The 12,764-nt window shown below is 40.2% G+C and overlaps 1 protein-coding gene across 1 annotated transcript in view; it reads left to right on the top strand.

Moving 5' to 3' along the window:
- Positions 1-12,764, top strand: part of POU6F2 (POU class 6 homeobox 2) — a 398,314-nt gene that overhangs the window by 120,531 nt on the left and 265,019 nt on the right. The window contains exons 2-3 of the mRNA XM_060414407.1: positions 1,701-1,789; positions 5,129-5,357. Coding sequence (XP_060270390.1) covers positions 1,701-1,789; positions 5,129-5,357 — 318 coding nt within the window. The remainder of the gene's footprint in view (positions 1-1,700; positions 1,790-5,128; positions 5,358-12,764) is intronic.

Below are 12,764 nucleotides of genomic sequence, written 5' to 3'. Positions count from 1 at the left end.
ATAAAAAATTTAGAAGAAAGGTCTCCTGCACATTATGGGGAAATTGTGGGCATCTTATGATGGGTCATCTTACCCTTGTTATTAAATGACAGCAATCATTAAAATGCCAAACATATTTTGACAGAATTCACTTTATAAAATGTCAGCAAGTCTATGTTTTTATTAGTTTGTTCCAAATCAATTTAGAAATTTCAATAGAATGCTTGTAAGTATTCCCTAAGCAATGTCCATTCCTGACTTTCTGCACAAGAAAAATATTACAAATTAATCAGATTTTCAGATTTCTGCATAATGGCTTTGCACATTTATTGCTTAATCCTATTATAAAATGCTGTTATGATTGACACATGGCTGTGGAGATAGAAGTCAATTGAATAATATGTAGCAGTCAATTTTATTTGTAGCTTAATGTGCTGAAGTATTTTTTTCCCCATTTCCATTATTTATAAGTCTGTCCCTTTGGAGAATATATAGAAGAATTCGTTTTAAATGAGCCAATAATACCTTCTTTAAAATTTATAAGTGTGACAGAATCATATCTTTTCTTCTTGGTCATCCATGGCCTGCCAGTAAACAGGGCTTGAATTGTCTTCCACTTGCTATTCATAGGACAAACATCAGAAAAGAGGATCTTGTTAAGGATGGCTCGGAATTGGATTTCAACCACCAAGAAAACAAAAGCTTCCAACTAAGAACCCTAAAAATGGCTGCTAGCTTTATTTATTTGTTTGCTTGTCCATTTATTCCTGTATTTATTGTTATAGCCACTATATCACATTCTATGGTTGGTCCTGAAACAGAGCATATAAGCATACTCAGAGAAGATTTAAGAAGATTTGAAAGATCTGCTATTTTGATTGAATTTTGTTTCCCATGTTTTAGCATCCAACAGGATTCTAGCAAAACAAATATGTTATGTTCTAGGCTCACCACAGTGGGGCTCCTTGGGGGTAGCGTGATGGTCAGTTAGCACAGAGGAAATTTGCTTAAGGAGATACATGTACTTTTTAGGAACTAAGTGCCACCACAACAACCTACTGTACAGCATAGGGAACTGTACTCAGTATCTTGTAATAACCTATAAGGAAAAAGAACATATATATATATAATGTACATATATATATATAACTGAATCACTGTTCTGTACACCTGAAATTAATACAACATTGTGAATCAACTATAATTCAATTTAAAAAAGGAAAAGTTCTTGTTTTCTGGAAAATGCATCCATGAGAGTCAATGTCTGAAGTATGTATGGAGAAAGAGCTTACGGGTATGAAGCCATGTTAAGGGATAATATAGATGTGCTTGGTCATGTCTGAGATCACACTTTCCCTGGCTTTGGAAAATTAGATTAGGTGTTGCCCACCTACGCATAAAGGACGCAGTTTCGCACACAGGGACCGCATTGGCACCCCCTGCAAGCTGATGTGTAATGCAAGCCTATTAGCACAACGGATGATGGTGCCATTTTCTCTGCTGTCACGGCCTTCTCCCTCCAGGAATGACTTTGTCCATCCCGAATGTCCATTAGCATAATGTATGCAGTTGACAAGTGATTTGAGCTCTGGAGCTATTGATAAAGCACTCTGGCATATCATCTGTGCCTTAATGTTATGTGACACCACAGGAAAATAGGGTCATGTGAAGTTCCCAGGCTGGATTTTATATTAAGGGCGCACTTCTCTTTTGAATTCCAGGGGCCAGAGGAAACCCAGCACTGTCAGACCCAGGCACTCCTGAACACCAGGCCAGTCAGACCCACCCCCCTTTCCCAGTTGGACCACAGGTCAGTATCTTTCAACTGCTGCATTTCCGATGGTTTAACCGTATAAGTAACCAAACAAATAAAATAAGAATGAGTTAAAACCAGTTAACTCCAGCAGAGCGAAGATGGTGATAAATTTTTGTATGGGAAGCTGTATGACTACATTATTTATGAAATACCATCAAGAAAAAAGAATGTGTTAGCAGAACTCTTCTCTTTTTCAAGGGGATGTTGATTTTAATCATTTGGAAACTTTTTTTTTTCTTAAAACCTACTAAGTTGTGCTGTTAGTTACCATGCAGTTTTCTGGAAAGTAAAACTTTAATGACTGGAGTGTGAAGAAAATTAAGTTACTTCAACCTTACTATAGCCATTTTTTGAAATACAAGACGTGATTTAATATAAAAAAGTTAATGCAATTTTAATGCAAGTTCAGCTTATTGGGTTTGACAATATTGTACATCACATATAGCTCCTGCATTAATAAAGAAATACATTCATTATTTTTTAAAGTCCAATATTTGTTTTTTGCCGCCTGGTGTGGTTATATGAAGATGTAGAACGCAATTATAAAAGGCTGGGCATTAAAAAAAAAATCTCTGTCCTTTAGTGTGAAGCTCTCAGAGTTCACCCACTTTTATGGAAAAAGAAGCTGACCCTTGAGCCTTTCTCCCTCTTTGGCTGTGATAGTTTTTCCTGAAAATGAGTCACTTTCAGCACTTTGGGGATCATCAGTCCAAGCAAAGCTTGAAAACCCACATTTAGAGCTTGAGTTGGTCTTGACGTTCTTATTCCCGCTGCCGCCACGTTTCCCTGTGGCCTCAGATTCCAACATCCATCTCAGAGCATGGATGCCTCTGTGCTCCAGACAGAAAGCCTGGGGAGATGCCTGAACTCTGATGCAGCCCAGAGGGAATTTTACTGGGCATCTCAGAAACTAACTTCTTTTAGTCATGCCGTTTCTAATTTCATGCTTGTGTGTGTGTGTGTGTGTGTGTGTGTGTGTGTGTGTGTGTGTGTGTGTGTGTATGAGCATACCAAGTGTAACAACTCTAATGTCTTCAAGTTAGAAACAGAGCACAACACACCCAATGAGAAGCGAGAGACACTGGGACAAACTAAGAGTACAGGCCCTACTGTAATCCCATGAATTCAATTTTTTAAAACTGCTACAGGCCGCATCAACCAAATCTGCGGCCCGTACATGGTCTGATACTGCCTATTTGCCTGCCCTCTCATCCTGGTATCACTATTGGCAGCAATATGACACCAGCAGTCTGAAGATCAGCTTATCATTTTGTACTTATTCCTAAAAAAATGCTTATTTTGTCTTTTAATGTAACTTTTAAAGAGAGGCACAGTTACTTTGTGAGAATTTAGCAGTCTAGCAGATGTATTCGGAGAAGGCAATGGCACCCCACTCCAGTACTCTTGCCTGGAAAATCCCATGGACGGAGGAACCTGGTGGGCTGCAGTCCATGGGGTCGCTAAGAGTCGGGCATGGCTTAGCGACTTCACTCTCACTTCTCACTTTCATGCATTGGAGAAGGAAATGGCAACCCACTCTAGTGTTCTTGCCTGGAGAATCCCAGGGACGGCGGAGCCTGGTGGGCTGCCATCTATGGGGTCGCACAGAGTCGGACACGACTGAAGTGACTTAGCAGCAGCAGCAGCAGCAGATGTATTAGGTGCTAGTCCCATGGAGTTCAGAGGAGTGGTTCTAAAACCAGGGTGCATGGGGTTCCAGTGCTTCTTTAGAGGGCTCTCTGGAAGGAGTCTTGAGGGGTGACTTTAGGGAATAACCAGAAAGTGGGCCCAGCTCTCCCCACCGTGCTTGAGATAAAGCCATCCCACTTCTCCAAATCTGTTCTGTGTATGGAGAGCAGGGTGAGATATGGGCTCTGGAATAGCCTGGCTGGATCTGAAACCCCCTACCCCACTTCTCTGAGTATGTAACTTGAGCATGTTACTAACTCTCATATGTCATTGGTAGGACATCAGAGTTAATATATGTTAGAATCATGTCTGGCTATTATGCACTGGGCTTTGTACTATGCTTACCTTTTCCTATATAGAATAATACTGTGTTAAAAACAAAAAAGTTGAAACTCCCCAATGAGAGTTTTTTATTGGTTCCTCTAGAAGAAAAATGAGCATGGAATTAGGTCCATTGCTCCTTCAGGGGTGCAATGAAAGTCCCGTATATCACCCTCCTGGTTATCTGGTCTGGTTGCTCAAGGAGTCCTTCCTAATCGTCAGTCATTCTGAGGAGCCGCACGTGTGCTCACAACTGAGCTCAGATACATCTGGTGCTGAGAAGTCCACACCTATTCGGCTGCCTTGCCATGTCAAACAATGGCTGTTGGATAAGTAGTGATTATAAATATGTGTTTTTAGTGTTGTTTTAACTGGACAAAGAATATTAGCATAATAACCAAAGAAATTTTTTAAAGCTTTTAAAATTTATCCTCATCAAATGTCTTTGTTTTCCTATATTCCTCTTTAGATCTTGTCATTATACATGTGTAATGTGTAATTTTACCATTTTAATAGTAATTTCTTAATCATTTACTTAATTATTATCCAGTTAATTTTATATATTCTCATAAATATTTTCTATTTTTCTAGAGATGTCGGAATGACCCATTTTAAAGACTATGTAATATCTTACCATGTTTAATACTGTAACAAACTTTTTCAACATTTATGTATTTTTAAATGTAATGCATATTTTAATTTATCTTTTTTAAAAAATTATATCTTCAGAAATATATCCCAGGAATATTTTCTGAGTCAAAAGAGGATGAATATTTTTGTAGCTCTTGATACGGATTTTCAAACTGATTTCCAAAAGGAAAGCAGTCCACATGTCCGAAATCCATACAGTGATATCCCTATAGATTTACCAGCTTTGGGTAAATCTTTTGCATTTTTTGCTAATGTAGTAAATGAAAATAGTATTTCATTGCTCTTTTTGAATCAACAAATTCCACTGATTCTAATGAGTTCTTTTTGAAACAATAGAATAAGTTAACAGAGAATAAGATTCAGATATGTAAGAGTAAGGTTCATTAGAAGAAAATATGTACGTGAAAATCCATTTAAAGAATAATATATAAATGTAGAGTATTACTTTGAAATATATTTGTGCTTTCCAAATCAAATAAAAGTTTCCAAAAAATTAATGAAATACAATTTCGATTTTTTTTCTACAAGTCACTCATTTTCTCTGGAATAGGGCTTATTTCTTTGCTACTTGTTCAGGAACTTTCTGACCAAGCTTAAGTGGAAGAAAAATGCTCTAAAAGCCCATATCTTAGTTCCATTGGAAATGAGCTGGGATTGTCTGTTCCCTTGCAGCCACTTCTGACAGCACAGCAGTTAGCCTCTGCAGTTGCTGGTGTGATGCCCGGAGGCACGCCGGCCCTCAACCAGCCTATCCTCATCCCCTTCAACATGGCCGGACAGCTAGGGGGGCAGCAAGGATTGGTCCTCACACTGCCTACTGCGAATCTCACCAACATCCAAGGGCTGGTAGCAGCAGCTGCAGCCGGAGGCATTATGACTCTGCCATTGCAAAATCTACAAGGTAACCCACTGTGTCTCTGTTTCCTATAGGGTGTTATCCACTGACCCCTGTTCTCTATAGTGGACAAGTGCTCTGAATGTTGAATGTGGTTTAAAGTTGCTTTCGCCATACAAGCAATGGAAGGTTTATGTAGGAAGCAAAGTTTCAGGGTGTCTGTGAATCCTGAGTTTGCTCAAGTCATGGGCTGTATCAGTCTTTATGTTTTAATTTTGATTTGAGTCTTTTCAGGGCTTCTGGAAGCATTTATGAGCAATCATTGAATGACACACCAAAAACGCAGATGTCAAATGATTGTGTCATTATTTGAGGACTCAAAATATAATCTCATGAGTTCTTTAATTTAGCCACCTGCAAAGAAAGGTTAGACATTACTTGTTTGTGTGTGAAGTATTTAGAACATCTCAAATAAAAGGTGTCATTTGGAATAATGAACTTATTTTTCTTAATATATTTTAGGTATAATTATTAAATAAAAATTATGTTATTTGAGATCGTATTTTATAATGGGAAAAACAGACATATAGAGAACTCTTATCTTATATAATCATGAGCATATAATAAGAATTGAACTCTAACTTTACTCAGGAAGAGTTCAGATAGCATGAAAGTTTTTATTTTTCATTAGAAGATTTGGTAACACTGACTGATAGACTGATTTACAAAAGACTGTCAGAGGAAGAACTATTATGATGAAAAATAGCTTGAATATGATGAGGATGCCTAAAAAGGATAAAACAAATTTATTTTGGACTGGTCAAAGAAGGTTGCTTTCTCCATTGATATAAATGTTGGCAAATTTTTTTTTCAGAGTGAGACTTTGGTTGGGCAAGTTATCAGAATAATGATGTAAAGTCCTTTTTTAGTTGGTCAAAAGTCAGGGCTTCTGTTTTCTCCATTGGTATAAATGTTAGCAATTGAATTTTTTATGGAGTGAGAGTTTGGTTGAGCAAGATATCAGAATAACACATTTAAAGTATTTTTTGTAGCTCAAAAGTCAGGGCCCCTTAAAACCTATTAAATTAGTCAGAGTGTCAGTCCATGGATTAAGGAACAGACCACGTAAGACCTGGTTAACTCTTGACCCAAACTTCTTTACACACTCTATGTTTTAGTGTCCCACCCATTGTGGCCACTTTTTGACTTTCACTTTAATGTTTAAAATAAAGTCTCTCTTATACCATTAAACTGTGCCAAGAAACCTGCCGTTCATAAATCATGCATGCTCAGGACACGCTAATGCACAAACTTTGCTTGTTTCAAATTTGAGAGTGCCTGGGAAGCCAGGATCTCAAGATTAAGCAAATAAGGCAGGAATAAACAAGGTGAAAGCTAAAGCAACAAAGTGTAGGGAGAGGCTTTTTAATGTAGGTGGATGATGAAAACTTAATGAAGAAACGGGCATTATCAAAATGCAATCTTCCCATTTAGAACATTTGCGCTTATGGGAATATTGAATATTATAAATAAACATAAGCTCACGGAGTTCCTAGGTCATGAATTAATCTTGTTTGGTTAAAGTAGATGCCAAAGACAGAGTCTAAAAAGGCCAGCCTTTTGTATCTTTATTATGATTTGGTGTTCTTAGGATTTTAGTGCCTGATTATTTTTAAGGGTTCAGTATGAGTGACTGGTCCAGTGTGGACTCCCGTCAAGATTTCCCCCGTCTCTCTTTTTAATTATTCAATTTAGTATTAGCTTTTAATTTGGAATTTGGTTCTTTGGAATTTGGCATCTTTGGTTTCAGAAAATGAATCCTAAGATTTGTATCCTGTTTAAGTAGTTTCCATAACGGTGCAGGCTCTTATCCCTTGGTGCTTCCCACCCAATTTCCGTATTGGCTCCTCTTCAGACGAGTATTAAAACTGATGGTCAAGTTCTTCTCTAAGGGGACATTTGTCCCTTTGTCTCCATGTTAATGACCAGGAAGTCATTAGTAAACACCTCCCAGGTGTAAGTCAGCCAGTTATAGGAAGTTTCCTAGTTATTCTTAACACTCAAACTCTTACTCCAAACACCTTTCTCTTGTATATCATTATGAATGAATCCCAACTCTAAGTCACTGTTAGAGTTTTGGAAAGTTCTCTCCCAGTTTCCTTGGGCTTTTTGTTCTTGTCACATCTATATAAGTTCTTCACCACCCAGAATTCACTAGCCTGAGAAAAAACCAACCATCCCTGTTTGCAGGGCACTGGGGATTTGTCTTGGACATAGGACTTTCACTGTTGAAACCAGCAAGTCGGTTCAGTTGCTCAGTCGTGCAGACTCTTTGTGACCCCATGGACTGCAGCACGCCAGTCTTCCCTGTCCATCTTCAATTCCTGGAGCTTGCTCAAACTCATGCCCATTGAGTCAGTGATGCCATCCAACCATCTCATCCTCTGTCGTCCACTTCTTCTCCTGCCTTCAATCTTTCCCAGCATCAGAGTCTTTTCCACTGAGTCAATTCTTCGCATCAGGTGGCCAAAGTATTGGAGCTTCAGCTTCAGTATCAGTTGTTCCAATGAATATTCAGGACTGATTTCCTTTAGGATTGACTGGTTTGATCTTCTTACCGTCCCAGACAAACCAAAAAGAGATGGTCACCCTACAAAACATCCAAGGATAATAAGGACGGGAATCAGGGAAAGTCTCACCTCTGCAAGGTATCCAAGATCAGTGTCCACCACCTGAAGGACAATGCCAGTCGGTCACCTTGTTGCCCAGCAGCCAAGCTGAGGATGATCTCACCACCTTAAGGAAACCTACTATGGTCCTTACAGCCAATCCCATGGCTGTGTCTATGACCTGTATAGCTCCCCAGTTTATGTCACGGAAGGTTATGGGACTCAGGATATGGGTGAATGGCTGGCAGCCAGAAAGTCATCTGCAGTGGTCCTGGTTGACTCTGAGACTGAGCCAGTCCTAGAAGTCCTCAAGTTTCATCCTTTTTCGAGGGTGATGGTCTTGTAAGTGGGAGACAGTATTTGAGAAGGAGTGCTTACACGTGTTTATATAGCCAACAGAACAGAATGCTCTCCCTCCGCCCTATGGCCTGCTTCTAGACAATGAAAATGGAACTTCAGCCCAGGGCTTTTTAAGAGTCTTTTAAAACAACCAGTACGTCTGCCCACCTATAATAGCTAGCCCACCTTCTCCCATAATTTTACAAGACAGATTTGATTCATCACTCTGAGGGGGAGGGGCTCAAGTGTTCAACCCCTGGGCTGAAGTAGGGCCTGTTACCATAGGAGGCATTAGTTCTGGATGGTTCCCCTTTTCCTCCTTGTGAAGCATTAAGATCTTATTCATGAAATGAGTCTGCTAGCTGGAATTATCGCTGATTATTCTCCAGCTCTCCTGTCTAGTCCTTCAATCTGTCTGTTCCTTTAGTTCAAAAGCTACAAGTTTGCTAAGAAAAAAAATACTGACATCCATTTCTTAATGGTTTGGAATCCCAGGGATAAATTTTCAAGTATCTTCCTCTTTACTAAAGGGATCAAGAGCTGGTTCATTTAAGTTCCCTACCAAGTGATGTGAAATAGCTCTCAGAGCCTCAGAGGCCTGATTCCTGCGTGTATTTTAATGAGTACTAATGATATGTTACATGAGAGCGGCTTCTCTCTGCTCAGGCAGCAGGGGTCCTATCACAGTCTCTTTGTCTTTCTCTATGCATGCTCTCCAGACCAGCGGCTTCAGTATCTTATCAAGGCTATATCCCAGACACCTTGAACAGAATCTACATTCTTAAAAGGGGATCCCTATGTACACTAAGGGCTTTCCTGGTGTCTCAGATGATGAAGAATCTGCCTGCAATGCAGACCTGGGTTTGATCCCTGGGTTGGGAGTGTCCCCTGGAGAAAGGAATGGCAAGCCACTCCAGTATTCTTGCCTGGAGAATCCCATGGACAGAGAGTGTGGTGAGCTAGAGTCCATGGAGTTACAAAGAGTCAGACACAACTGAGCAACTAACATGCACACACACACACACACACACAAGTTTAAGAAAGCCTGGTTCAAGGAGAATTTTCAAAACTCATTTGGCCCCTCCTCTGCTCTCTCCAGCAACCTCTTCAGGACTCTGAGTATTTTAAGATCACCAGGAGCCATGTAACTATGATAAGCACCTTCATTAATTCTCCTGCTCTCTCTCACCATGCCAGGCCTCTAAATGAGGATAATGAACAAAAGGAATAACTTACTTGAGAACATTTTTGTTTCCATAAGACAGTCATATCCTCAAGACCAAGAGGCATTCTCTTGCATAATTAAAACATATGGAAGCCTTTGCTCTGAGACTTTATCCAGCAAAAGCTTTGCATCTTGAAAAAGAGACCATATTGCCCTGCAGAAAACCCATCTGCTTGGCTTAGGGATCATTTTCTCTTTGTCTTCAGATCCTTCCAAGTGAGAAAGAGATACACTCCTGTCTCATCAGTGATGGAATGAGACCTGTCTGCTCTCTTCCCCTGTTCCTCCTTGTGACTCTTCTCTACCATGCTGGCTGACTTTTAGCTAACCCACAATTTTGGTTCATTCATATTGCATTCTGTCCTCTTGGAGTCCATGCAACTTCCCAGCTCATGTACCTCTCAGGAACTCTCCATTGATATCTCTCCTTCCATCACCTCTATCTTTATCCCTGTCTCCACTTCTATCTAAATTTCAAGCTCCCTGAAACTCATATTCCTGTCAGTCTGACCCTTTGCATTCTAGACTGCCTACCTGGCCACCCTAGAGCTTGACTACTCAGGTGGAAGTGTCCTCTCCTATCCAATCAGCTATAATATGGGGATAAGGGGGAAGCCAGGATGACATGGTGTCAAAACATGAGCAACTTATTTAAGAAACCACTGGGACCTCCTATGGTCTGAATTGGGAGATGCCAAAGCTGGGGTCTAGGTTCTGAACGTTTTAAGGAAAGTCTTTGAATGTCCTGGCTGGGATGCAAGCCCAGAAATTCTCTATACTCAGATAAGACCAGGAAATAACCTACTCCTGGACACCATGTGTCCTTACGTGAAGTAGGTATAGTTTTGCATTCTCTTTTCTCTTACCTTTATATGCCTTTTCCCCTTCCAGGTACCTCCCACCATTGTTATTCTGGGTCCCTCCTTTCCTGTGAACATTGTCTGTTGTGTGTTCATAGGACTTTGGTTTCAAGCACCTGTCAGCAAATACAACCTGTGAAATAAGATTAATCGTGATCATAAACCTCAAGGAAAGAAAATGCCTAAGGTTGCTCCATGACATACTTTATAAACTCCTTTAAGTCAGAGTCTTCCATCTTTCTTATTATTTGGAAACACAGATAGCTATACTAAAAATATAATTTGCAGTTGCCCTCATGTGAGAATGAGATTATTATTTAACAAAATATGCCAAATAATTATTATTGACATATGGATTATTATTATGTGACGAAGTCCCCATTAGGGAACTCATGCAAATGTGTTGGATTTTTGGCTTTTTTAGATGTAGGCAGAAAATATAGATTAAAAGCAACCTCCACACAAGGGATGAAAACAGCAGAGGGTTTAATGGGGCAGCAGTTGTGTTGAAGATTCAAGTTAGTGACTTGTTCCCATCACACAGGCCAAGATAACCCACTCATCACTGTGGGCAATGTAAATGGAGAATATAAATGTGCTGTGTAGAAGATTTATATCAAAGTGTGAACATTCCAGTTAAGTCAAGCATAACATTTAAATTAATGACTAAGAATACATTAAAGAGTGCTGCTTACCCTGAACATGGAAAAGCAATTAGGTTCAAGGCAAGTTGGAAAATCAAGGCCAAGTATGGTTTTCCTGCCTTTAGCAGTGGCAAGAAATCTGGCCTGATTTTCTCCAACTCTACAAATTGAAGTCTATAGAGGCTAAAATATTGGAGAAGGTGATGGCACCCCACTCCAGTGTTCTTGCCTGGAGAATCCCAGGGATGGGGGATCCTGGTGGGCTGCCATCTATGGGGTCGCACAGAGTTGGACACGACTGAAGCGACTTAGCAGCAGCAGCAGCAGCAGCAGCAGCAGCAGAGTCTAAAATATATGGGAAGAATTTTGGGGATTAGGAATTTTATGTGCAAGTGGCTTACACTGCCTTTTTTGTTTGTGCTGTTATTGTTGATTTCATTGAAGTATCATTTACATGTAACAAAATGCATGGATCTTAAGCGCGCAATCCAATGAGTTGATAATTGTTTATATCCGTGCAACCCCCACCCACCACAATCAATACAGAAAACAGTTCATTATCCCCAGATATTCCCTTATGTCTCTTTGCAGTATTCTTCATCCCGAAGGAGGAAGAGAACTCCCTATCTTCTTTCTGTCATTATCCATTAGTTTTGTGTGTTCTAGAACTGTATATAAATGGATTCACAGAGTGTATTCTTTGGTGTCTGGCTTTTCTTGCTCAGCATAATCTCAGCAGATAAATCTCAGTTTTTGAGATTTATCCATGTTGTTGTATATGTCGATAGTTTCTTTTCATTTTCCAGGAGTGTTCCATTGTGAGAACACACCACATTTTGTTTATCCATAGCCATTCCCACATCCCAGGAGGCAGCATCAGGACGGTCTCCTCCCTTGAGGGGGTGGAGAAGAGGTTCCCCCAGTGGGAATTTCTCAAAAAGCACCCTTAGTCACTGTTCACCTTGGTCCTTGGCTACATTTGGAGAGAAAGTTGAGGAATATACCATTCTTTGAGGGTTGAAGATTGTTTGAATTTTCCAACTATTAAAGATTTGTAGCTTCTTTGGGAATCAAGTTTTCTATGAAACTGAGAATGCTTCTGACCTTTTTGCTTCCAGTCAGTTCCATGTGCCAGAGTTTTCTCTGAAACATACATCTTCAGTCTACTTTATTTTGCTTTCTCAGCCCCACATGCTTCTCTTCCAATTCAGTCAGTCTCTGTGTGGGTCCCTGATCTCCTTGGTGTTCTTTAAACATACTCCTACCCAGGGACCTTTGCACAGTCTGTTCTCCAGAATCTGTATCCTTAGAAAGCATTATTTTCCCCCTCATCTGCCTTCCTTTAGGTCCTTTGTCCATAACACTTATTACCTTCTGCTGCTGCTGCTGCTAAGTCGCTTCAGTCGTTTCTGACTCTGTGCAACCCCATAGACGGCAGCCCACCAGGGTCCGCTGTCCCTGGGATTCTCTAGGCAAGAACACTGGAGTGAGTTGCCAATTTCTTCTCCAGTGCATGGAAGTGAAAAGTGAAAGGGAAGTCGCTCAGTCGTGTCTGACTCTTCGTGACCCCATGGACTACAGCCTACCAGGCTCCTCCGTCCATGGGAGTTTCTAGGCAAGAGTACTGGAGTGGGGTGCCATTGCCTTCTACATAACCTTAAAAACCTCAAAAATGGTTGACTCTTGCTTTTCCTTCCTTTTTAAGCACTTTGGGTCATGCCTACTCTAGCATGTGG

Source organism: Ovis aries, chromosome 4 (assembly GCF_016772045.2).
Source record: "Ovis aries strain OAR_USU_Benz2616 breed Rambouillet chromosome 4, ARS-UI_Ramb_v3.0, whole genome shotgun sequence".
Taxonomy (NCBI): Eukaryota; Metazoa; Chordata; class Mammalia; order Artiodactyla; family Bovidae; genus Ovis; species Ovis aries.
The sequence above is the reverse complement of the archived record's forward strand: the minus strand, read 5'-3'. Positions and strand labels throughout refer to the sequence as shown.